This window comes from Cherax quadricarinatus, chromosome 32, assembly GCF_038502225.1.
Source record: "Cherax quadricarinatus isolate ZL_2023a chromosome 32, ASM3850222v1, whole genome shotgun sequence".
Taxonomy (NCBI): Eukaryota; Metazoa; Arthropoda; class Malacostraca; order Decapoda; family Parastacidae; genus Cherax; species Cherax quadricarinatus.
In genome coordinates this window covers 205,444-233,229 of record NC_091323.1, presented here as the reverse complement: position 1 = coordinate 233,229, position 27,786 = coordinate 205,444, and the positions used below count along the sequence as shown (strand labels likewise).

Sequence of the window (27,786 nt, the reverse complement as noted above, 5' to 3'; positions counted from 1 at the left end):
GTACATGTACAAGGTATACAAGTACATGTACAAGGTATACCAGTACATGTACAAGGTATACAAGTACAAGGTACGTATACAAGTACATGTACAAGGTACGTATACAAGTACATGTACAAGGTATACAAGTACTTGTACAAGGTATACAAGTATATGTACAAGGTATACCAGTACATGTACAAGGTATACCAGTACATGTACAAGGTATACAAGTACATGTACAAGGTATACCAGTACATGTACAAGGTATACAAGTACAAGGTACGTATACAAGTACATGTACAAGGTACGTATACAAGTACATGTACAAGGTATACAAGTACTTGTACAAGGTATACAAGTACATGTACAAGGTATACAAGTACATGTACAAGGTATACAAGTACATGTACAAGGTACGTATACAAGTACTTGTACAAGGTATACAAGTACATGTACAAGGTATACAAGTACATGTACAAGGTATACAAGTACAAGTACAAGGTATATAAGTACATGTACAAGGTATACAAGTACATGTACAAGGTATACAAGTACTTGTACAAGGTATACAAGTACATGTACAAGGTATACAAGTACTTGTACAAGGTATACAAGTACTTGTACAAGGTATACAAGTACATGTACAAGGTATACCAGTACATGTACAAGGTATACAAGTACATGTACAAGGTATACAAGTACTTGTACAAGGTATACAAGTACATGTACAAGGTATACAAGTACTTGTACAAGGTATACAAGTACATGTACAAGGTATACCAGTACATGTACAAGGTATACAAGTACATGTACAATGTATACAAGTACATGTACAAGGTACACAAGTACATGTACAAGGTACGTATACAAGTACATGTACAAGGTATACAGACCATAGCTGACATCAATGACATACTACTATAGTGAAAGTCCCTTGTTATGATGAACATTTCCCGCAAATTAGGTCAGTTTTGTCCCAGGATGCGACCCACACCGGTCTACTAACACCTAAATACCCATTATTACTGATGTGGAACATAGACAACAGGTGTAAGGAAACACGGCCAATGTTTCTACCCTCGCCGGGAATCGAACCCAAACACACGCCTTGTACATGTACTTGTAGAAATAGAGATTGTTATTATTATTAGAGTATTAAATTGCTTACACTCTTTAAACAGTAGATATTATCCTAATTATGTCATAAGTAACTTGCATGGATTTAAGTGTCATAAATAGTAATCGATAGACGTACACAAGGTGTGCTGAAAACTGAAATTCATTTAAACTTGATGTGAAGCTTTCATGGTAAGTGGCTCTTACTGCCAGTGGATTTAGGAGTCTGGCTGGAATATCTAAATTTCTTTTAAATTTTTTTTGGTATCCTTGAAGAATATGTTTTCACTTTTGATTAGAATTATTGTTGTTGACTTATACAATGTGTTACTGAGTCTAGTTAAGATATTTGACAGGAAATAACATTAACCACCACAAGAGGAGTGATTATTATTATTTTCGTGACTTACACTTCTAATTGTAGGAAAATTATTATTAAACTCTTGTTATGACGTATTTTGTTGTGTGTTGTATATCAGCTGTGTCACCTGTGTCACTTGCTTACAGGTTGAAAACACGGGAGTAACTAGAGTGTCAGATACGACTTTGCAATTGCTGGTGCCTTTGGCATACTCTCCGCCCTCAGGTGAAGAAAATGTCACATTTGGGATCGTCACAAAGGCGTTGGTAAGTGCTCCAAGTAGGCCTATCAATTATATGACAGGCTTAAGATGCGTTTAGTATGTTTGTTACATTTAGAAAGACACCACTGAGCATTTCATTATGATAGGTGAGTGTTGAACAGGTGAGAAAAATCAAGGTCAAGATTCACGAAATCGAAATAACACTATTGCAAACCAACCCTACCACGGGCAGGACTTGAACTCGCGGTTAGAGAATCGTAAAATTCCAGACTCACGTGTTAGCCATGGTATGGTTTGTTTGTAATTGTGTCATTACGATTTCGTGAATGATGACGGTTTTGAGGGAACTTGAGCTAGAGTTCGTCTGTAAAAACTTGCATTTGTGGTCACAGTGGCGCCTATGCTAGCCTTCCTAAGGTGTGTAAATATACCTAGTTGGATGAATCTTATTGTGGCCAGCTAGCCCAGTGGCTAACGCGTCGGTCTGGAGTTTTACGACTCACGAACTGCGGGTTCAAGCCCCGCTCGTGGTATGGTTTTTTTTTTAACCAGGTTGAAGTTCATAATTTGGGAATATTGACAATGTTGTTTGATAGATAAATGAAGATTTCAATTAGAAAATGTATTGAAATTAGGAGAAACCTTTAACCTGAGTGAACTAGGTAAATACTGCTTCAGGGACAGCAGGTACACACAAAAATATTGGTTACACAAGGACGATCATGAGGCGCTCAAAAGTTCCATACCCAGAGTTTAGGTAGTTGGAGTACATGATCCAGAACCTCAAGCGAGATTACAGTTAGACATCAGATTGAGCTGATCCTCTAAAAAAAATTTTATAGGTTTTTCTTTTGAAATAGAAAGATGAAGGATTCGAGGGAGAAAATGCGTGTATCATATTCTAATTAAGTTTATGCTACTCATTCTTCTAGTCTTATGATCCTACGCTTTTGTTGTCCTGATTTGACGTATTTTGGTTGCAGCCATAGCCGATATTTATACAGCAATTTTGCATAATGGCGGCTCCTTGCAACTCGATGCTTGCAACAGGTATAGTGCATTTGTCACAGGTTTATAATGCAGTTAAATATTAACGCTGATATTTGAAATGAATCAGAAAAGGTATTCGTACGTTATCACATGGACACTAATATTTTCATTTCTGTGATAAAAATGACAAATTAGAGCATATACAAGCAAGTCTAATTCATACCCATAACTAAGAAATACAAGTTGTAAGGTCAAACGGGAAGGAACTTTTGTTATAACCAAAGACCAGACTCCTAAAATACCCCAGTATACTCAATTTAAAGCTGTGTAGAAGTATTAAGAAGTTACCAGCTTTGAAGTTTTGATTCCAGTCGGAGGCATTTAAAAATTATCATATAAAAATCAGTATTTCAACTTTCTCTATTTCTTACATAAAAATTGCAAATTGGAAGCATCACATCCAAAATTATTCCAGACTGTGTCTCTAAGTAAGACTGATAATGTTTAAGATATAGGTAAGTAAATGATTAAGTATAGAAGTTAATTTTGTGTCGGCCTTGGTCACCTAACACAATTTTTGACAATGACCTTCAACTCAGATGTTACGAGAACCTAATAAAGTAAAATATTGTGGCTTTTATTGTGATCAAAAGAGACAAATTTCTGCTATTTCACGGAAACGATTTTTTTTTTGAACAAAGTTAGTACATTAAAACTTGCATAATTTAAAAAGCCCTTTTGGATTATAATAATAATAATGATACATAATTTAAATTCAAGATGATAATTCCCTTTAAGAAAATATATCGGCAGTGTAAGTTTGAAGACGACGAGATGTATTCTTCAGTTATTACAAGGAATCCAACAAAATTTGTTCCCACTCAAAAAAAAAAAAAAAAAAAAATCCGATTCATAAGATGCATTAGCCATTAAATACTGTTCAGTTTAATCAGAGGAAAGCACTAAACCCGTAGCGGTCATATAGCTCCTACAGAATGGGAGGTAATCAGGTTAGATCCAAGGAATGAGAGGATAGATCCACTTTTTTGGATCTAAAGCCCTCACCAGCATCATGGAAACACACACACATTATTTAATTCAGTACTATACCATTTAGAGATTAAATTTGCAAAATGGCGCCTAAACACTCCATTAACAATACCAATCATTTTCTGAGCTGGAGACAATAGTGCCGAAATTTCAAAAATTTCAACATACGAAATTATTTTCAACTGAGCTCTTATAAAAATGCAAAAAAAAAAAATCCGAAATTCTATATCAAATTTTCAACGCTGATATTTAACAGAATTACAAACTTAGGCCACACACTGCATAAGGGAAATTACCAATAGACTGCTTTCAAGAGGAAACTCGACAGGACAGATACCTAGACTTAGTATACCATCAGTGGGTCTATGATTCGTACGTTGGACCACGTGTGACCAGCAGTAACAGCCTGGTTCTTCAGGCTTTAATCCACAGAGAACCCTAGTCAAGGAATGGGCAGTGGGGACTTTGATCCCCCAGGATGAGACCCAGTAGACTGGAATCTTCATATCCTCCAGATATGTACATTCTAATTGCGTGTACCGAGATACAGGGACTTGGGCTCTGCAATACGAGGAAACCTTCCATGTTGATAACTAGACGTATTTCAGGTCCTGTAACACTCGAAATACTTGTAGTTATTATTATATTATATTTTTTTTATTTACAGAGAAGTATTTACTATATTTTCTGTCTTCCGCATCTCGTATCTCCTTACACTTTTCATTTATTCTCTCCTTCATTCTCTTCCTTCAGAATGTTCTCTCTCTCTTCCCATGCAGGTATCTCCTGAAGGAGGAATTAATTTGTGTCGAGCTGGCGTCCCTGGCACCATTACAGGTGGCGTGGGAGAGGTTGTCGTAGGAGAGACAAGTATCCCTCCTGAAGACATGGATTTGAAAGTGGCGTGTGGGATGGCAGGGGTAGTATGTCAGCAGGTTGTGTGTACCGTGGGCGGTCTCCACCTGGCTCCCAAAGTGCATCTTACTCTACTGTATAATCTTACAATGCTAATTGGTGGGTACCATGAACTCTGTCTCTGGATCTGTCTCTTTGCTGTGATGCTGAAGAACTGTTTATAGTGTCTTTTTATGTGCCTGGTAATCTCTCTACTTTTCTTTCTGTATCTGTAGCTATATGAGAGTTTCTTATTTTTCTTCTCTCTAGATGTCTGGCTGTCGGACTATTTATGTGTATCTTTCTGTGTAGCCATTTAGACTTTTGCTTTTTGACGTTTGGCCATCTGACGTCTATTTGTATAGCTGTGAGTAAGTGACTACAAGACTGTCTGATAGTTTGACTTTCTAATTAGCTGTTTTTATGACTGTCTAAATAAATGTTAGTGCCTAATTGCCTAACACACACACACACACACACACACACACACACACACACACACACACACACACACACACACACCACACGCTCACACACACATATGCACATTCACTCATAATGGGGGATTTCAACCACAAGGAGATACTGGAAAAAACTGGAGCTACATGGGGAACCAGAGACGTGGAGAGCCAAGATGCTGGAGGTGGTGCTGAAAAGCTTCATGTACAAACATGTTAGGGACACAACCAGAGATATAGGAGTTGATGAACCAGCAAGGTTGGACCTTGTATTCACCTGGAACAGTTGAGACAGAGGAAAGCATACACGAAACACCCTTTGGTGCTAGCGATGACGCGGTCCTGAGTTTCGAATACATAGTGGAGTTAACAATAAAGAGTTAGGGCAGCACAAGGACTAGACAAACCCAACTTCAGAAAAGGTCGCTACACACATAGGCAATTCTTGCATAAGATGCAGTGGGTAAGAGACAGATGGGAGGACAGTCAACGAAATAATGGAACACATGACGACAAAGTACAGAGAAGAAATTCGTGCCAAGGGGCAAACAAACAATGGAAAACCAGAGTGAGCCCATGGTTCACCCGGAGGTGTGGAGAGGCTAAGTGTGCTAGAGCATGAAAGAAGTATAAAAGGCAAAGGACTCAAGAAAACCGGGAGTGAAACAAGAGAGAGGGGTGAGTAGACTGTATTTTCTTGACCTGTAAGAAGGTTTTTTACACAGTTCCACACAAGAGACTAGTGCAAAACTTGGAGGACCAGGCAGGTATAACAGGGGAGGAACTGAAATATATCAGAGAATAATTGACGGGAAGGCAGCAGCGAGTCATGGTACGGGACTAGGTGTCAGAGTGGGGGGGCCTGTGACGAGCGGGGTTCCGTAGAGGTCAGTGCTAGGACCCATGCTGTTTCTGGCATATTTAAATGATATGAGGGAAGGAATAGACTCAGAATTGTCCGTTTGCAGACGATGTGAAGTTAATGAGGAGAATTCAATCGGAGGAAAACCAGACAGGACTGCAAAGGGATCTAGACAGGCTACAGACCTGGTCCAGAAACTGCCTTCTGGACTTCAACCCCACCAAGTGCAAAGTCTTGAAGATCGGGAAGGGCAAAGAAGACGGCAGACAAGGGGCCAAGGAAAAGGATCTTGGGGTGAGTATAATACCGAGCACATCTGTGACGTTTACCTGGAGAGAGTTCCGGGGGTCAACGCCCCCGCGACCCGGTCTGTGACCAGGCTTCATGGTGGATCAGGGCCTGATCAACCAGGCTGTTACTGCTGGACGCACATTATCCAAATAACTGGTGCACCATATGGGCGCTTAGCAACTTAAGAAAAGCATTCTGACACCTCAGTAAGGAATCGTTCAAGACCCCCGTACACCGTGTAAGTCAGGCCCATACTGGAGTATGCAACACCAATTTGAAACTCACCCCAGGTCAAGTATGTCTAGTCTTGTTGCAAAGGTTTGCAACAAAACTAGTCCCGGAGATAAAGGGCATGCACCACCACCACCACGACGAGATTATTTGGTGAACTGGTAGTCTTCGGAGGATTCTTAACTTTATTTGTAAAGCCATGTTGGGTACACAGGCTTGTGTGTTATGCCCATGGCCCGGGCAGGGCCATCCCACGAGAGGAGAGAGCTAGTAGGCCTTGTGTCTTCCTGCTAGGCCGCTCTGTGAGTGAGTGTGGGACCAGCTTCCCACAGACTTGGACAGGCCCAGAGGGCAGCACTTTAGTGGCGCGAAATATGAACTAAGCTGGCAGACAGCCTGTACTGTCTGTGCAGACAGTACAGGCTGTCTACACCACCACCACCACCACTACCACCACTTCCTTGTTCTCGTTCCCTGACTTCTGGTCTTGCTCAAATGTTACATGACAATAACTCATGAAGAGACAAAACGCCATTTGTGGCCTCCTCTTGTTGTGACTTATCAGTGAATAAAGGATCACATTATACTGCATGTGTGTTTATATTTCCATTGTGTCGGTATTTTATACCATTTATTTCCATCGTAAAATTTTCCAGTGACTTTTATTGTTTCTCTTTCATAGTTGATGTTACATATATAGTGTGTGTGTGAGAAGACTGCTTTACTGTGAATGCATTTATTTGTGCAATGTGCATAAAAGGTTACTATTGAACTCGTCCAAATTACAAATAAAAACTACTTATTCAAATATTCAAAATATCGATCTCCATCACTAATCTTCATTTCTTCCTCCATCACTGTTCAACAGCACGATATGGTCCCAACACCACTGTCGCTATAAATACCTGGGCTACCCTCAGGAACAGTTTCAACAGTGATCTCTCCACCACCTTGAGGTACGTTGCTAATTAACCACACAGTGTCCACCAACACCACCAATACCAGAAAAAAAATTAACTAGAAATATAGCAGTATCTTGCGTGTGAGGGGCTTTAACTTCCAGCATGTGTGCGTGACTATGTTAAATAGGAACGAATGGAGACAAATGGTTTTTATGACCAGACGTGCTGTTGGAGTGTTAGCGAATTAACACTTATGAAGGGATTCAGGGAAACTGGTTTGCCGGACTTCAGTCCTTGAGGTGGGAAGTACAGTGCTTGAAGGAGGGATGTTGATATATTGCATTTTTTAATTTTAGTGTTGGCACGCCTCTGGCAAGACACTGATGGAGAGAATGATGATGAAAGTGTTTCTTCTTTTTCGGGTCACCCTGCCTTGGTGAGAAGCGGCTGATGTGTTAATAAAATAAATGAAAGAGTGGCAGGTACTAAGGGATTCAAAGAGAGCATGCATACTTCCTTTGTATAAAGGCAAAAGAGAGTGTAAAAATTTATAGAGAAATACGCCTGTTAATTATACCTGATAAGTTGTATGGTAGTCATTATTGAAATAATTAAGAGTATAATAAAGATCAGGACTGCAGATAAACGAGCGGGTTGTAGAAAGGGTAGGGGGTGTGTAGACCAGGTGTTTACAGTGAATATATAAGCCAACAGTATTTAGATATGGGTGAAAACTTTTCGCTGCATTTATGGATTTAGAAAAGGCACATGATAGAGTGGCTAAATGAGCAATGTGGCAGATATTACGAAATAGGTGGTAGGTTACTGAAAGCAGTTAGGAGTTTTACAAGGATAGTGAGGCTCAGGTTAGGGTATGTAGAAGAGAGAGATTATTTCCCAGTAAAAGTAAGACTCAGGGATGCATGATATCAACATGGTTGTTTAATATATTTATAAAAGTGGCGAAACGTTTCCTTAATAAATATACCCAAGAGTTGCACATGTGTCTAATTTATCAACGTGTCGGTATGTAATTTTATTTGTTTGTTAAATATTATCTGAAACAAACCTTCATGAAATAACACATGTGGCGGTGTAGTAGCCATTGTCCCATGACGGAACATGTCAGTTACCAGACGATGACCGGACGGAACATGTCAGTTACCAGACGATGACCGGACGGAACATGTCAGTTACCAGACGATGACCGGATTACATGTCAGTTACCAGGCGATGACCGGATTACATGTCAGTTACCAGACGATGACCGGACGGAACATGTCAGTTACCAGGCGATGACCGGATTACATGTCAGTTACCAGGCGATGACCGTACGGAACATGTCAGTTACCAGACGATGACCGGATTACATGTCAGTTACCAGGCGATGACCGGACGGAACATGTCAGTTACCAGACGATGACCGGACGGAACATGCCAGTTACCAGACGATGACCGGACGGAACATGCCAGTTACCAGACGATGACCGGACGGAACATGCCAGTTACCAGATGATGACCGGACGGAACATGTCAGTTACCAGACGATGACCGGACGGAACATGTCAGTTACCAGACGATGACCGGACGGAACATCCAGTTACCAGACATGAACATCAGTTACCAGACGATGACCGGACGGAACATGTCAGTTACCAGACGATGACCGGACGGATTACATGTCAGTTACCAGACGATGACCGGACGGAACATGTCAGTTACCAGGCGATGACGGACGGAACATCCAGTTACCAGACATGTCAGTTACCAGGCGATGACCGGACGAAACATGTCAGTTACCAGACGATGACCGGACGAAACATGTCGGTTACCAGACGATGACCGGACGAAACATGTCGGTTACCAGACGATGACCGGACGAAACATGTCAGTTACCAGACGATGACCGGACGAAACATGTCAGTTACCAGACGATGACCGGACGAAACATGTCAGTTACCAGACGATGACCGGACGAAACATGTCAGTTACCAGACGATGACCGGACGGAACATGTCAGTTACCAGACGATGACCGGACGGAACATGTCAGTTACCAGACGATGACCGGACGAAACATGTCAGTTACCAGACGATGACCGGACGAAACATGTCAGTTACCAGACGATGACCGGACGAAACATGTCAGTTACCAGACGATGACCGGACGGAACATGTCAGTTACCAGACGATGACCGGACGGAACATGTCAGTTACCAGACGATGACCGGACGGAACATGTCAGTTACCAGACGATGACCGGACGGAACATGTCAGTTACCAGACGATGACCGGACGAAACATGTCAGTTACCAGACGATGACCGGACGAAACATGTCAGTTACCAGGCGATGACCGTACGGAACATGTCAGTTACCAGACGATGACCGGACGAAACATGTCAATTACCAGACGATGACCGGACGAAACATGTCAATTACCAGACGATGACCGGATTACATGTCAGTTACCAGGCGATGACCGGACGGAACATGTCAGTTACCAGACGATGACCGGACGGAACATGCCAGTTACCAGATGATGACCGGACGGAACATGTCAGTTACCAGACGATGACCGGACGGAACATGTCAGTTACCAGACGATGACCGGACGGAACATGTCAGTTACCAGACGATGGCCGGATTACATGTCAGTTACCAGACGATGACCGGACGAAACATATCAGTTACCAGACGATGACCGGACGGAACATATCAGTTACCAGACGATGACCGGACGGAACATGTCGGTTACCAGACGATGACCGAACGAAACATGTCGGTTACCAGACGATGACCGGACGAAACATGTCAGTTACCAGACGATGACCGGACGAAACATGTCAGTTACCAGACGATGACCGGACGAAACATGTCAGTTACCAGACGATGACCGGACGAAACATGTCAGTTACCAGACGATGACCGGACGAAACATGTCAGTTACCAGACGATGACCGGACGAAACATGTCAGTTACCAGGCGATGACCGGACGAAACATGTCGGTTACCAGATGATGACCGGACGAAACATGTCAGTTACCAGATGATGACCGGACGAAACATGTCAGTTACCAGACGATGACCGGACGAAACATGTCAGTTACCAGACGATGACCGGACGAAACATGTCAGTTACCAGACGATGACCGGACGGAACATGTCAGTTACCAGACGATGACCGGACGGAACATGCCAGTTACCAGACGATGACCGGACGGAACATGCCAGTTACCAGATGATGACCGGACGGAACATGTCAGTTACCAGACGATGACCGGACGAAACATGCCAGTTACCAGATGATGACCGGACGGAACATGTCAGTTACCAGACGATGACCGGACGGAACATGTCAGTTACCAGACGATGACCGGACGGAACATGTCAGTTACCAGACGATGACCGGACGGAACATGCCAGTTACCAGACGATGACCGGACGAATCATGTCAGTCACCAGACGATGACCGGACGAAACATGTCAGTTACCAGACGATGACCGGACGAAACATGTCAGTTACCAGACGATGACCGGACGAAACATGTCAGTTACCAGACGATGACCGGACGAAACATGTCAATTACCAGACGATGACCGGACGAAACATGTCAGTTACCAGACGATGACCGGACTGATTCAGTATTCAGACTAAGACTATTTCTTAAATTTTTCAGCACTACATGTACCTCTCTACATTTAATTTCTGAAATACAGTAATGTCAGTGGAACGCCTTCCAACTGAACAAAAGAAACTAATGGAAAAATAAATAAATAAAGAAATGATTTAGGAAAAACAAGAAAAATGATTTTTGAGAATTTTACTTAAAATTTAAATATAATAAAAAAAAATTGCCTTCAGTTCTTGTAGTTGGGTAGGAGTAGGTATGGCCCTAGATAGTTCCTCTGATGTTATTTATGTTGGTTATCCTGGGCAGATGGTAATCCGATGTTCTGGAATCTCCTACCACTTGGATGGAGCACAAGTAGTATAGGTAAGGGTCGGTAGTTGTAGAATAATGTTAATAAGTATTATTAACACACGTCTTGCCCCTTTATCTGGCGTCTATCCTGGAAGACCACGCCAGGAACAGAGCTGACAAATAAGAAAAAACTGGTTACCCATAGTCATGATAATATAACATTTAAGAAAGAAAAAGAATAAATGCCAAAATCATTACTGGTAACCAGCAAACACTAGAAAAGAACAAACAGTAATACTCCTGGTAGATCACCCTACCTGATTAGGAGAAGAGTGGAGGCGAAGTGACTCTCCAAACTTCAATCCACACCAGGTAAGGTCAATATTACCAGGAGCAGAAACTTTAACAAATCGGACACCAGGAACTAGTTTTGCCCCAGCCCGCCAGAGAGGGGGGGGGGGTGTGTGCGCGCGCAACGTAACTCGCTAATGGTTCCTGGTTGCCCGAACAACCTTAACCCCACTTACACCTACTTTTCCCTCACAATACCCCCTTCCAAAACTTATGGACGGAGTCAATAAGTCAACGAACAGAGGGAAAAGAACTAAATACAACCTCGGCTCAGCCAATCTGAAAAGTGGTTTTCAGAGCCAGAAATATAAACGACTTTAAACTTATAGGGCTGAATAGCCAGAGCCCATCTCAAGAGTCTGCTATTTGACCCTTTAAAGTTTTCCAAGTACATCAGTGGCTTGTGATCTGTTTCAAGCACAAAGGGTTTACCGTATAGGTAGTATTTAAATCTACTTATACCCCATACTAAAGCATAACATTCTTTCTCCACAGTGGAATATCTTTCTTCTCTGGGCAGAAGCTTCTTACTGGCGAAAGATACTGGGAAAGGTGTCTCCTCATAATATTGAAGTAGTACAGCCCCGAGTCCAGAATGGGAGGCATCTGTTCGGAGACAAAATATTTTACTAATATCTGGTAATTTTAGGACAGGGGGGTTTGAAAATATACTCTTAATCTCTTCGAAGCTTTGGTTGGCTTCCTCAGAACAACTAAGAGGTTCCTTGACACCCTTTTTCAAATAGTCTGTAAGAACTGAAGTTAAGCTACTTAGATTTGGTACGAAATTTCTATAGAAGTTTACAGATCCAAGGAAACTTCTTAATAACTTTTTGGTAGCAGGGAACGTACTTTCTAAAACAGCTTTGGTCTTATTAGGAAGTGGTGAAAAGTTGTTATCAGAGATAATGAACCCAAGGTATTGTACCTTATGATAGCCAAGAAAGCACTTTTGTGGTTTAACTGTAAGTCCATGAGTTCTTAGTCTTTTCAAAACAAGCGATAGTGTATTTAGATGGTCTTCCCAGACATTTGTCATGATATAAATATTATCAAAATACACTGATACATTCTTTAGATCAGAAAGAACTATTCTCATAAGCCTAATATACGTGGCACACGCGGTAACCAAGCCGAAAGGCATTGTGCGATATTGCATTAGACCTCTATGAGTAGGGAAAGCAGTGTATTGTTTAGAGTCTGGGTGTAATGGCACTTGATGGTATGCTTGTGAGATGTCTAATTCCGAGAAGAATTTGCAGTCATGGAATTTATACAAGTCATGATCAATTACTGGCATGGGTTCTGCATCCCATTTAGTTATAGTATTTAAATAACGAAAATCTTGGGCAAGTCGGTAAGAATTATCGGGTTTCTTAACCATAACAACTGGTGAACAGAAAGCTGATTTCGAAGGTTCTATGATATTTAAGTTAAATAGTTTGTCAACCTCATTATCAAAAGTTTTCCGTAAGTGAACGGGAACAGGGTAGATTTTCCGCCTTACTGGTTCATGATCCAACAATTCAATCTTGTGTACAATAGTGGTGGTAAGTCCTGGTACCTCTGTGAATACGTCAGAAAATGAATTTACTAAGGCACTTACTTGAGACTTGTTTATTTGACAAGTCGTTGTTAATGTTGACATTTGACTTCTTTGGTGAGGGATCATGCGTTAAGATATCCAGTAGCTCCTTCGATTCTGTAAAAGACTCGTCATCTATAATACAAACTCTACATTCGTACGAATCACCACTTGTATCCAAGCCGAAAGAAGAAGTATCTTCGTCAAAGGAATTTACGCAAAGATTAACTTCTCTTCGATGGTACCGTTTCAAAATATTGACGTGATACATTCTTTCTCTACCCTTGACATCCAAGATATAATCTACCTTATTGCAGACCTTCACTACTTTATACGGTCCGCGCCAGGTAATTAGCAATTTGTTGGATTTGTCAGGTAGGAGAACTAAAACTTCATCACCAACATTAAACGTACGCTTGGAGCTTTTATGGTCAAAATAGGTCTTGTACGTTTCCATAGACATCTCTAGGTTTTTACTGACCAAATCGGCGGTTTCTTCCAACCTTTCCCTTAGATCTAAAAGAAACTGATAGCTGTTTTGAACCTCAGGTTTGATATCTTTGGACCAAAGTTCATTCAAAATAGATAGTGGACCACGAGCTTGTCTCCCATAAAGCAATTCAAAAGGGGAATAACCAAGGGAATCACTTGGAATCTCGCGCATTGCGAAAAGAGCACATGGTAAAAATCTATGCCAGTCCGTTGGTTTAAGAATACATAGTTTTTTTAGTATTGACTTTAGGATGGCATGTTGTCGTTCCACTCTTCCGTTACACATCGGATGGTAAGGTGTAGTGAAAAGAGGTTTAACACCCACAAGTTGATAAACGTGTTCCATTAATTCTGAAGTGAATTGAGCCCCTTTATCCGACAGAATTTCACGAGGTATACCTACACGTGAAAAAATAGAAAATAAGGCTTCTGCGACTTCTATGGACGTAATGGATTTTAAGGGTACCGCCTCTGGGAAGCTGGACGCGTAGTCAATCATAGTTAAAATATATTTATGACCTCCTGATGAGCGAGGTGTGATAGGACCAACTATATCTACTGCAACCCTTGCAAAAGGGACTGAGAAAATTGGCATCTTTACCATAGGAACTCTCCTAGTTCTACCCTTCTGCGTGGAAAGTTGACATACGTGACATGATCTGCAGTACTTATAGATGTCAGAGGACATGCTAGGCCAGAAATATAAGTCCTTGATTTTATTATAGGTCTTCCTATGTGAAAAATGGCCAGAGACTGGCAAGTCATGAGAAATCTTTAAAATAGTTTCACGGCAATCCTGCGGAATGACTAACAGGCTTCGACCAACGTCATTGGGCTTGTCCCCAGACACTACAGTCTTGTACAAAAGATTTTGTTTGAACTCAAACTTGTAAGAAAATTTCTTTCTCTGGGTCACCTTGCCATTTAAAGCTAACTTCCGAGATTCCTCTAAGGAAGGACAAGTCTTTTGAAGACCCTCCAAATCTATATGAGACAGCTCGATTGGCTTTCCTTTGGAAAGAACTAATGGGTGGATAGGTTTTACTTTAGACTGAGCTCTGGTAACGACGTTAATCGAGTCTAGTTGTTGTATAGATTGTGCCACACGTAGTTTTCCACTGGCGTCTGCGTTGTCCAGTTCAAGTGACTGACTTACTAAAGGTGTTACCGGAGTTTTGTAACCATCAGCTCTCTGATTTAGGTTACCCAACTGAATCTCATCTGGAACTATCTGTGAAGAAACAGAGATATTAGGTTCCAACCCTTCCTTGGAAACTCCAAATTCCAAACAGTCCTTCTCAGATGGGAAAGTAGCCCCTTGTATGTTCCCAACCAAAACAGAACATGAGGTTATCGGGGCAACTACAGCATCTACCCATCCTGAGAACCATTTGCACCTAACAAAACATCTGACTGTTGGAAAAGAATCGCTTCTTCCTAAATAGTCAGTTAATTTAGTGGACTTATAACGTGAAGAATCTAGGTTAGGGAAAAGCTTACTCGAGATAACAATACAGGAACATCCAGTGTCTCTAAGAATGGTTGACACATTCATGCCATTGACTGTACCTTCACTAAAAGGTGCGTTTATGTTTGATTCAGTGAAACATATACCGACATTTTCACCTTTTTTTCTAGGACAGTCGGGACGTCTATGACCCCACTCATTACAGTTGAAACACTTTACTGTGAAGGCCGTGGAATTCTTAGGTACGGAGGGTTTGGATCCCTCAGATTGCTTAGGCACAACAGGCTTATATCTGCTACGCTCTTTAGGGTAGTTATTATGAGCGCACGCATATATATCAGCAGCTTGTGCCATTTCTGCAGCCGTATGAACGTTTCGTTCTTTAATGAATATTCGTAAGTCAGAGTTTACAGAAGAAAGGAATTGATCTCTTACCATCAGGTCTCGTAAAGATTCGAAATCGTGGTCAACCTCAGCACTATCAATCCACGAATCAAATAATCTGAAAAGTGTTGTTAAGAATTGCATGTAATTTTGATGAGGAGTTATTTTAATGTGTCTAAACTCCGACCTGTAATGATGAGTAGTTTTTTTGAAAGCCTGGAGTATAGCTTTCTTCAGCAGGCTATAACTAGAAATAACATCAGAGGGTAGAGTGGAATAGACGTTTAGTGCTGAACCTGACAGTAGTAAGCCAAGCCTAGTAGCCCAAGAATCTACTGGCCAGTCACAGAGTAGCAGTACTCTCGAATCTCGTAATATATGCCGCTATGTCATCTTGTTCTGAGAAAGGTGGTATTTGAGGCATCCTAATATTAGGTTCTTGAGAAGGGTATTCCAGTACCCCTTCATCTATTTTCTGCTTAGATAGTTCTACCTTCTTGGCTTCTAATTCCAATCTTGATTGTTCTAACTCAATTTCCTTCATTTTGAAGGCTACCTCTCTTGCCTGAACTCTATCTTCTCTAGCTATCCTTTCCTATTCGATTTTATCCTCCCGAGCTAGTCTTTCCTGTTCCTTTTTCTCTTCTCGAGCTAGTCTTTCCTGTTCCTTTTTCTCTTCACGAGCTAGTCTTTTCTCCTCTCGAGCTAGTCTTTCCTGTTCCTTTTTCTCTTCAATAGTCATTTTAGCAGTAATGTAACTATCAAGGCTTTGTCCAGTAAATCCCATTTCCTTTCCAGCTTTCAACCAGGAATCTAAAGAATCCATCTTGTAAAAAGAAATATTAAGCACCCAACTTCAACTGACAATTAAAATTAACAGTAACGTCTGTTACAAAAGAGGGACACAGTCCGCACACTTTAAACTTCCCAAAGTAGAAAATGAAATAAATATTTCTCCCTGGAAGAATACACTTGTGGGCTCAATAGCCTTCACTAAGCAAAATACACACGGTTCACACAGGAGGGGTTATTATCAAAGTTCCCCAGGTCCAACAAATAGGTAAACTTCTAAACCGAACCTTAGAACCAAACAACGGTAAGTCAACCAGACTACCAGTAATGACTTGACACCTCAACTAACTCACCCTTTTCTACCTTAAATGTTATACTCACAACCAGTTGAACCATCAGGACGATGTTGCTTCAAGAGTCGGATCCTGGCAAGGTCGCCATTGTCAGTGGAACGCCTTCCAACTGAACAAAAGAAACTAATGGAAAAATAAATAAATAATGATTTAGGAAAAACAAGAAAAATGATTGAGAATTTTACTTAAAATTTAAATATAATAAAAAAAAATTGCCTTCAGTTCTTGTAGTTGGGTAGGAGTAGGTATGGCCCTAGATAGTTCCTCTGATGTTATTTATGTTGGTTATCCTGGGCAGATGGTAATCCGATATTCTGGAATCTCCTACCACTTGGATGGAGCACAAGTAGTATAGGTAAGGGTCGGTAGTTGTAGAATAATGTTAATAAGTATTATTAACACACGTCTTGCCCCTTTATCTGGCGTCTATCCTGGAAGACCACGCCAGGAACAGAGCTGACAAATAAGAGAAAAAACTGGTTACCCATAGTCATGATAATATAACATTTAAGAAAGAAAAAGAATAAATGCCAAAATCATTACTGGTAACCAGCAAACACTAGAAAAGAACAAACAGTAATACTCCTGGTAGATCACCCTACCTGATTAGGAGAAGAGTGGAGGCGAAGTGACTCTCCAAACTTCAATCCACACCAGGTAAGGTCAATATTACCAGGAGCAGAAACTTTAACAAATCGGACACCAGGAACTAGTTTTGCCCCAGCCCGCCAGAGAGGGGGGGGGGTGTGTGCGCGCGCAACGTAACTCGCTAATGGTTCCTGGTTGCCCGAACAACCTTAACCCCACTTACACCTACTTTTCCCTCACAAGTAAAAAGGGATTGCTAGGATGCAGATTTCTATCTTTATCTATTTATCTATCTATCTATGTATATGTTTCATGTAGCTGTACTTCACTTTCAGCACTGATACATGGGTGAGTCTGGTACCCAGGGGATGGGTTGCTCCATCTCCCCCACCCAAAGAAGCACCTTTTTGGGTTTATACTGTTGGGGTGGTTGTAGGTGTGGCAGTCATGGTCATCATCATCCTCGTTCTTATAAAGGTAAGTCACTGGCCAAGTGCAACCTGATAATGATGGTTAAATTGAGAGGCTACTGTCATAACTATTGGTGAAAGTGTGAGCACGAAGGCTGACAGTGTGAGCATGAAGGCTGATAATGTGAGCATGAAGGCTGATAATGTGAGCATGAAGGCTGAAAGTGCTGCGGAAGAAAGTGTTGATGCAAAACACACGCTAGGTTATACGTAGGTTCTACAAAATACATGCTAGGTTATACGTAGGTTCTACAAAATACATGCTAGGTTATACGTAGGTTCTACAAAATACATGCTAGGTTATACGTAGGTTCTACAAAATACATGCTAGGTTATACGTAGGTTCTACAAAATACATGCTAGGTTATACGTAGGTTCTACAAAATACATGCTGGGTTATACGTAGGTTCTACAAAATACATGCTAGGTTATACGTAGGTTCTACAAAATACATGCTAGGTTATACGTAGGTTCTACAAAAAGTGAAAGAAAGTTAAATTATATTAAAATCAGGAAATGTAAAACTGATTAGGACAAAAGTGAATGTTTATTTGTTGAAGCAGATAAATAAAGAAGTAAATTTAATAGTGAGGCTGAAAAGGGAAGAAATACGCAGTGAAAGTGAAGAATAAAAATTAACTTAAAATGACTGATTAACATGAAAAAATATTTACAATGAGAATGCCAAAACACCTGGAGTTTACCTGGAGAGGGTTTCGAGAGTCAACGCCCCCGCGACCCGGTCTGAGACCAGGCCTCATGGTGGATCAGGGTCTGATCAACCAGGCTTTTACTGCTGGCCGCACGCAAGCTGATGTACGAACCGCAGCACGGTTGGTCAGGTACTGACTTTAGGTGCCTGTCCAGTGCCTTCTTGAAGAGAACCAGGGGTCTATTGGTAATCCCCCTTATGTATGGGCCCAGACACTTATGTTATGTCTCTGTGTACTCGTGGCGACCTTGCTTTTCATCGGGGGAATGTTGCATCTCCTGCCGAGTCTTTTGCTTTCAAAGGGAGTGATTTTCGTGTGCAGGTTTGGTACCAATCCCTCCAGGACCTTCCAAGTGTATATTATCATGTATCTCTCGCCTGCGTTCGAGGGAATACAGATCAAGGACCTTCAACCGTTCCCAGTAGTTTAAGTGCCTTTTCGTATGCCGTAAAAGTTCTTTGTACACTCTCCAGGTCTGCAATGTCGCCAGCCTTGAAGGGGGCCGTTAGTGTTCAGCAGTATTCCAGCCTAGAGAGCACAAGCGATTTGAAGAGAATCATCATGGGCTTGGCGTCCCTAGTTATGAAGGTTCTCATTATCCATCCTATCATTTTCCTAGCGGATGAGGTACATACATTGTTGTTATCTTTGAAGGCGAGATCCTCTGACATTATCACTCCTAGGTCCTTCACATTACTTTTCCGCTCTAATGTATGGTTAGAATTTGTGGTATACCCTGACACATTTTTAATTTCTTAAAGTTTCCCTATCTGAGTAGAAATTTCTCTTCGTTGAACTCCATATTGTTTTGAGTGGCTCATTCGACGATTTGGTTGATGTCCGCTTGGAGTCTCGCGGTGTCTTCGATGGAGGTCACTGCCATGGTGATCCTGGTGTCATCCGCAAAGGAAAACACGGAGCTATGGCTTATTTCTCTGTCTGTCAGAAATGAGGATGAGGAAAAGAATGGGAGCGAGTACTGTGCCTTGTGGAACAGAGCTTTTTACCATGGCTGCCTGGAACTTTACTCTGTTTACTATTACTCTTTGTGTTCTATTTGTCAGGAAGTTGTAGATCCATCTACGAACTTTTCCCGTTATTCCTGTATAACGAATTTTGTGTGCTATTACACCATGGTCACACTTGTCGAAAGCTTTTGCAAAGTCTGTGTGTACTGCATCTGTATTTTGTTTATCCTCTACCGCATCCAGGACCTTGTCATAGTGGTCCAGTAGCCGGGACAGGCAGGAGCGACCTGCTCTAAACCCGTGTTGCTCTGGGTTGTGTATCTAGGTGGTTGGCTATCTTGCTTCTTAGAACCCTCTTAGTTTTTTATGATATGGGATTTTAGTGCTAATGGTCTGTAGTTCTTTGCAATTGCTTTACTGCCACCTTTGTGGAGTAGGGCTATGTCTGTTGTTTTTAGGGTGTGTGGGATGACCCCCTGTGTCCATGCTCCCTCTGCATAAAATGCTGAAGGCACGCGGTAGGGGCTTCTTGCAATTCTTGATGAGCACGGAGTTCCACGAGTCTGGGCCTGGGGCAGAGTGCATAGTCATGTCATTAATTGCCTCTTCAAAGTCTTGTGGAGCTAGAATAATATCCGAGATTTTTGGGATGACCAAATTCTGGGTTTCGTTCATAAAGAATTCATTTGGGTTGTCGACTCTAAGAGTGGGCACTAGCTCGCTGAACACTGAGTCATATTGGAACTTTAATATCTCACTCATTTCTTGGCTATCAACTGTGTATGTCCCATCCCTCCTAAGCAGGGGCCCAATACTGGATGATGATTTTCCCTTAGATTTGGCATAAGATAAGAAGTATTTGTTTTTTTTTTCAATTTCCTTTATGGCTTTTAGTTCTTCTTATGATTCTAGTTTCCTATAAATTTATTCAGCTTAAGTTCGATATTTGCAGTTTCATTCCTCTTCAAGGGGGCTCCTTGTCTTGGTGAAGAGGCTCTTGGTCTGAGGAATTAGACCTGTCGGTCTCCTTCCTCAGACCGAACCTAATTACACCCCAATCCCCCCTTCCCTATCCCCTCCTCCCCACCCCTCCCTTTTGCTCTTCCTCTTTTTGGCCTTTGGGATTTTTCCCACAGGCGCGCTAGTTCCTAGGTAGGGGAAAGGGTACCGGGGTCCATCCCATTCCGTTGAGGTTCTTGGCGGTGGCGTAGTTTGCCGTGGAATCTGGATCCCCTGGCGATGTCCCGATCCCTCTCCGGTATCCTGGAGAGTAGCTTTGGGTGTCTTTCGGGCGACGGGTGTATCTCTGGAAGCCACCTTTCGGATTCCGGGAGTGGTGGCCGAAGGAGGTATGCTTTGTGGCGGATATGCGGCCGCCCTCTCTTTTGTCCACCGAGGTAGCTCGGCAGATGTGAGGTTGCTATCCCGGATTACTGGTTTACTGGCATGAAGGGTAGGGTATGGCATGGGTTCCATGCTGCATCTGCACTGCTAGCGGTGCTGAGGTCCTCTTGGGCACAGAGGGAGATTTCCAGCCCTTTCATTCCTCCTGGGAACTATTCCTCCCCGCTCCCCCCTTTTTTTTTATTCTTTTTTTTATTTTTATTTTCTTCTTTCTTTTTTTTTCTTAAAAACAAAAAGCAAAGAGAACCCATGGAGAACCCAATCCATGAACCCACTACCCCCGGGCCCTTCTTGATACCGCACCCCATTCTGACCCTGCCTTGTTTTTTGACCACTCTTCGGACACTCCTGATGCCCCTGTACCTCTTGCTGGTGCTGTTTCCTCACCCGCTTCAAGTACAGGGGCTTCGACTGACTCCTTCGATTTGTCTGACCTCCACTCTCCTTTGACTATGCTTCCGGCCTCTCCCTCTATGGTACAGCAATTTTCGAATCGCCAGCCCGTTTCACGATGGACCAACTTCGGTCCTACTCCTAAACGCCAACGACAATCTACTGGTGATGTTCCTTCATCACCTTCCCATTCTACTCGGAAAAGACCGACACGTCATGCACTTCCTCTGCACGCTCTGTTTCGGACCACGCAATTGACTAAATTCTTTACTTTAAGACCGACTTCTTTTTCTGCCTATCTTTCTGACCACAGTATTGGCAAAGCGCTCCTGCGCCATGTTGGTAGAGATATTTCATTCCATGCTCTCAAGAGCGGTACACGCATCGTCACTGTCCAGAATGCTACCCAAGCTCATGATCTTTCTCTCCTTTCGCATATCAATACTACTCCTATCACTATTGAAAAACATCTTTCTCTCAATTCTTGTAGTGGTACTGTCATTCTGCCCCATACCATAGTCCAACAGAATTTCCAGTCATGTGGCAATAACATTCTTGAACAGCTGGAACTCCAGGATCTCCCAATCCTCAAAGTAGACACTTATGTCCTTCCTGCCTGCGGGCAGAGACATTACCCTTGCAATGTGGCTCGATTAACTTTCGACAGCCGTGAACTCCCGTCCTCTGTTTATGTCGCGGGACATCGGTTACAAGTTCGAAAGGTGATCCCTACACCGCAACAGTGTAGAAATTGCTGGCGTTTTGGTCACCCAGTGAAATATTGCAGATCTATAGCTGAATGCCCAGTCAGTGGTGCCGACGACCATTCTAATACATCTTGCAGTCAACCTCCATCTTGCCTTAACCTTATTGAGGCTCCTTCCTTCCCTTCTTCCACCTCCGCACTTTACCTTTCCAGTCTCTGTGCCTAGTTCTTCCCCTCTCTCTGGCTCTATTACAAGTGTGGAGGTTCACCCTCCTCCTCGTACTATGCCTTCCACCCCCGTCCCCTCCCAAGTTTCTCCCTCTTCTGCCACCTCTCAGGTTTCTGCCTCTTCTGTCCCCTCCCACACTTCTTCTCCAGTCCCCTGCACTCTTTCGTCCCCCTCTACTTTGGTACAGTCCATTACTGTCCCAATCTTTACTCTCCCTCCTCCTTCTACCTCCAATATTGTCTCCCATACATCTTTGAATTCAGAAACACTTGAAGCCATTTCAGAATATATTGCAGAGACTAAACCATCAATGGACACTGATCCACCTCCTGTTCCTTCTCTTCCCTCTCCTCCATCTCCACAACTCCATTCTTCGCAACGCTCCATTCCTTCGCTGCTTGAACGCCTTCCAGTGCCACCACACGTTGACTTTTCTAACCCCTCTAGTTCGTAGGTGCCCTTCCCTACGGATTCCTGGTATTTTCTTCATTGCCAATCATGGCCTATTTACAGTGGAATATCCGCGGCCTCATGGGTAATCGGGATGAGCTTCAGATGTTGCTTTCCAGGTTTTTCCCTGTTGGTGCTTGCTTACAAGAACCAAAATTACACTCAGCTGTTTTCCAACCTCTCTCTGGCTATAATTTATTATATTCTTTGGATCCTTTCTCAGATGGGACCTATAATGAAAGTGCCCTTCTTCTACGCAACGATATTCCGTACTGTCAACTAGTTGTCCATACCTCGCTGCATTACACTGCAGCCCGTATCCACTTGAATAAGTGGTTTACAATATGTTCTTTATATCTCTCTCCTTCTCGAGCATTTTCTATCCCAGATTTTGCCTTTCTAGTTTCATCCTTACCACCACCACTTCTGTTACTTGGTGATTTTAACGCCCACCATTTCCTCTGGGAGGGGGATCTCATTGTGACTCACGTGGCATCCAGTTGGAGGCTTTTCTCGCCTCTCACTCCCTCCATGTTTTAAATATGGTTACTCCCACCCATTTTGATCCTCGTTCTCATAATCTCTCTCGCATCGATCTATCAGTCTGCTCTTCCTCCACTGCACTAGACTTCACCTGGTCTGTTCTACCGGACTTACATGACAGCGATCATTTTCCAATCATTCTTACTTCTCCTTCCTATTCACCACCTTTCCGTAGCCCTTGCTGGCAATTTGATCGGGCAAATTGGGACCTTTTTTCGCAACTCACTGCTTTTAGTGAGGTTCCTTCTTCGTCCTCCATTGATGAGCTCCTACACCTCTTCTCGACGTCAGTGTATACCGCAGCTTCTCATTCTGTACCCCAAACCTCAGGCAGGCATTCTCAGAAGTGCGTGCCTTGGTGGTCTCCTGCTTGTGCTCGTGCAGTACGTTTGAAACGCGCTGCATGGGGCAGGTACCGGTACAGTAGAACCGATGAGAGACTTCTTGATTTTAAGCAGAAGCGTGCGATCGCTCGCCGTGTCATCCGTGACGCTAAACGCACTTGCTGGCGAGACTATGTTTCCACCATCACCTCTGCTTCCTCTATGAGTGCAGTCTGGAAAAAAGTGAGGAAATTGAGTGGTAAATACTCTCCTGACCCGGCTCCTGTTCTACGGGTCGCTGGTGTTGATGTAGCAAATCCTCTTGACGTTGCCATTGAAATTGGCACTCATCTAGTCCGAATTTCCCGGGGACTCCATCTATGCCCCTCGTTTCTTTCCTCAAAGTCTGGACTTTTCTTCTCTCAGAGAAGAACAGTATAATGTGCCTTTTACACTTCAGGAACTGTAGGCAACGTTCTCAGCTTGCCGATCATCGGCAGCTGGGCCTGACGACATTCATATTCCTATGTTACAACATTTACATCAGTCAGCCCTTGTAGTCCTCTTACACCTCTTCAACCTTATTTGGGCACAAGGAGTTCTTCCCCAGCTGTGGAAATCTGCCATTGTTCTCCCTTTCCGTAAGCCGGGTACTACAGGACATGATGCCTCCCACTATCGTCCCATCGCTCTTACTAGTGCAGTTTGCAAAGTGATGGAACGTTTGGTAAATCGACGTTTAATGTGGTATTTAGAGACACACAACAGTCTCTCCGCTAGTCAATATGGCTTTCATAAGGGCCGTTCTACCATAGACCCCTTACTACGCTTGGATACGTATGTTCGTAATGCCTTTGCGAATAATCACTCAGTTATTGCCATATTTTTTGACCTTGAGAAGGCATATGACACAACTTGGAGGTAAAATATTTTGGCCCAAGCCCACTCCTTAGGCCTCCGAGGCAATCTACCATCTTTCCTTAAGAACTTTTTAACTGACAGACATTTCTGTGTCGAGTCAATAATGTTCTTTCCCCGGACTTCGTCCAAGCTGAAGGTGCCCCCCAGGGATGTGTTCTGAGCACAACACTTTTTCTCCTTGCTATAAATGATTTGGCCTCTGTTCTTCCACCCAATATTTGGTCATCACTCTATGTTGATGACTTCACTATTGTTTGTGCAGGCGCTGACTGTCTTCTCATTACAGTTTCTCTCCAGCATGCGGTCGACCGTGTTTCCACTTGGGCCACCACGCATGGGTTTAAATTTTCCAGTACCAAAACTCACCAAATTACTTTCACTAGACGCTCTGTCATCTCCGATCATCCTTTGCATCTCTCTATGGCTCCCGTATCCCCGAACGTGATACAATCAGGTTTCTAAGCCTTCTCTTTGACCGTAGGTTATCCTGGAAACCTCACATTACTTCTCTGAAGGCAACTTGTCACAGCCGGCTGAACCTTCTTAAAACCTTTGCTCATCTTTCCTGGGGAGCTGATCGTCGAACTTTGCTTCGCCTACATTCAGCCCTCATTTTATCGAAACTCGATTATGGTGACCAGATTTATTCAGTGGCCTCTCCTGCTACTCTCTCTAGCCTTAACCCCATCCATCACCAAGGATTACGTTTATGCCTTGGTGCTTTTCGCTCTTCCCCTGTTGAGAGCCTCTATGCAGAAGCGAATGTACCATCCTTGTCTGATCGCCGTGATGCCCATTGCCTTCGCTACTAGGTACGCTCTCATGATCTCCGCAATCCTTCCATTTATAGAATGGTCACCGATATTAGTAGGCATTCTTTATTTGTTCGCCGCCCCTGTTTGCTCCGTCCCTTTTCTCTTCGCCTACATTCGCTCTAGTCTTCCCTTTAGTTACCACCTCTATATGTTCATGTAGCATCTCACTTTTCTCTACCCCCCTGGGAAGTTCCAGCTGTTCGGGTCTGTTCTTTCTCACTCCCTTTCTCGGAAGCCATACTGCCTACGGTGGCTTCCCGCTCTCTTTTTCTTGATCACTTCCACTCTCATTCTCATGCCATCGCTGTGTACACAGATGGCGTTGGATTCGCAGCAGTGTTTCCGGACAGCATCGTGCGGGGGCATTTACTATCTTCGGCTAGTATTTTTACTGCTGAATTGTATGCCATTCTTGCAGCACTTGTTCGTATCGCATCTATGCCTGTCATCATTTGTGGTAGCCTCAGACTCCCTTAGTGCTCTACAGGCTATACGAAAATTTGATACATCTCATCCCCTAGTTCTCCGTATCCAACTTTGGCTACGCAGTATCTCTACCAAGCATAAAGGTATTGTTTTTTGTTGGGTCCCTGGTCATGTCGACGTACAGGGCAATGAACAGGCAGACACTGCTGCGCGGTCAGCAGTACATGACCTACCAATTTCATATAGAGGTGTTCCGTTTCTGGACTATTTTGCTGTAATAGCTACCCACCTTCACACCCGTTGGCAACAGCGTTGGTCAACTTTGCTCGGTAAAAAAAACTTCATTCTATTAAACCGTGCATAGGTTACTGGCCGTCTTCTTGTCATCAGTGCCGAGGTTGGGAGACTACTCTCTCCCGCCTTCGCATTGGCCACACTCGTCTTACTCATGGGTATCTCATGGAGAGGCACCCTGTTCCTCTCTGTGAGCAGTGTCAAGTTCCCGTATCGATTAGCCACATTCTGTTAGACTGCCCCCTCTATCAACAAGCACGCAGAATTTACCTCCGTCGTCGTCTCCACTCTACTACTCTCTCTTTACCTTCCCTTCTTGCTGATGGACCCTCCTTTAATCCTGACTCTCTCATTGACTTCTTGACAACGACTGATTTACTCCACAAACTCTGATGATACCTTTCGCACTCCCCTCAACCCTTTCTAGCTCAGTCTCTTGCTGCCCTTTACCCTTACACCATCCACTACCCCGCTGTTCTCCGTAACCTACTACTCATCCATCTCCCTTTTGCCACCTGATGCCCTCGCTTCCTTCCTGCCCTGCAGTGCTGTATAGCCCTTGTGGCTTAGCGCTTCTTTTTGATTATAATAATAATGCAGTTTCATTGATCAGTGCCTCCCTTCGTATTTCAGATATATTGGCCTCACTCAGCAGCTCTGTGACTTCGCCTAAATGCATAAAAATGCTCATATTTTTTGTGAGTAATAAAATGAAAGTTGTTAAGTGAGATAAATATGGCGCAGAACACGAAAAGTAATGATAAATGGATAGCGTAAGGTACCTTACCTTTGATAAATTTCGAGAGTCTTACTGCTCTCGGAGCCTGACCATGGACGAGGCTTGTCTGGTGTTAGTCTGGTCAACCAGGCTGTTGTTGCTGGAGGCCTGCTGCCCCACATATCCATCACAGCCTGATTGCTCTGGCACCTGGTGAAGATACTTGTTCAGTTTTCTGTTGAAGACTTCTGTATTTGTTCCAGCAGTGTTTCTGATATCTTCTGGTGAGATGTTGAATAGTCTGGGACCAAGAATGTTGATACAGCGTTCCCTTATTGTGCGCACCGCACCCCTGCTTTTCACTGGGTTTATTTTGCACTTGCATATCTCTCGCTCCAGTATGTTATGTCAGTGTGCCAATCTGGGATAAGGCCCTTGAGTACTTTCCAAGTATATATTAACATGTATCTCTCCTCCACTCCACTGAGTACATGTTCAAGACTTTATGAAAAAAGAAGTTATTTTCAAGGCTCAGTTTTGGTTCCACTGAATTACTAAAGAGTGAACTATTGTTCTAGAAAACTCACTTTTGTGAAATATATTATTTTTGTAATGGACAAGCAGTTTACGAATGTTGTATTCAACTAGATACAGTGTTGTGCTTATCTGTGCTCACTGAAACACTAACCTTAATTCGCACACCTAGGACGATCATTTATCTCTGGATCACCTAAAACGCAGTAGTAATGTCGCAAAGAGAGCTAGAAATATCCTTGATATAACGATACTCAGGTCTTACGTTAAAAGTCTTGACCATTTACTTCCTCTCCTCCTCCACAGATAGGGTTCTTCCGTCGCAAGAAACTGGTGAAAGAGACAACGTCCAATCTCGCAAATGAGGACCTGGAGATCATAGATTCAGGAGACCTTCCTCTCGCTGACGATGTTCTTGAAGAAGAGGAACACCCGTTGACAAATGCTTCTGAGAGCTTCATCAATTTAAGAACTTTCAGCGACACAGATGGTTCAAACGGCCTTAGCGATGAACACGTCACTACTCAAGATAATGCTCAGTAGGGATCGAAAACTAGTGTTTCTTTAGGATTTATCCATTTC

The 27,786-nt window shown here is 42.9% G+C and overlaps 1 protein-coding gene across 1 annotated transcript in view; it reads left to right on the top strand.

Annotated features, from left to right (window-relative positions):
• LOC128690166 (integrin alpha-4-like) overlaps positions 1–27,786 on the top strand; it is a 141,948-nt gene extending 114,162 nt beyond the window's left edge. Inside the window, exons 20-24 of the mRNA XM_070090420.1 lie at positions 1,606–1,725; positions 4,502–4,736; positions 7,327–7,414; positions 17,633–17,774; positions 27,511–27,786. Of these exons, the coding sequence (XP_069946521.1) occupies positions 1,606–1,725; positions 4,502–4,736; positions 7,327–7,414; positions 17,633–17,774; positions 27,511–27,747 (822 nt within the window). The 3' untranslated portion in view covers positions 27,748–27,786. The remainder of the gene's footprint in view (positions 1–1,605; positions 1,726–4,501; positions 4,737–7,326; positions 7,415–17,632; positions 17,775–27,510) is intronic.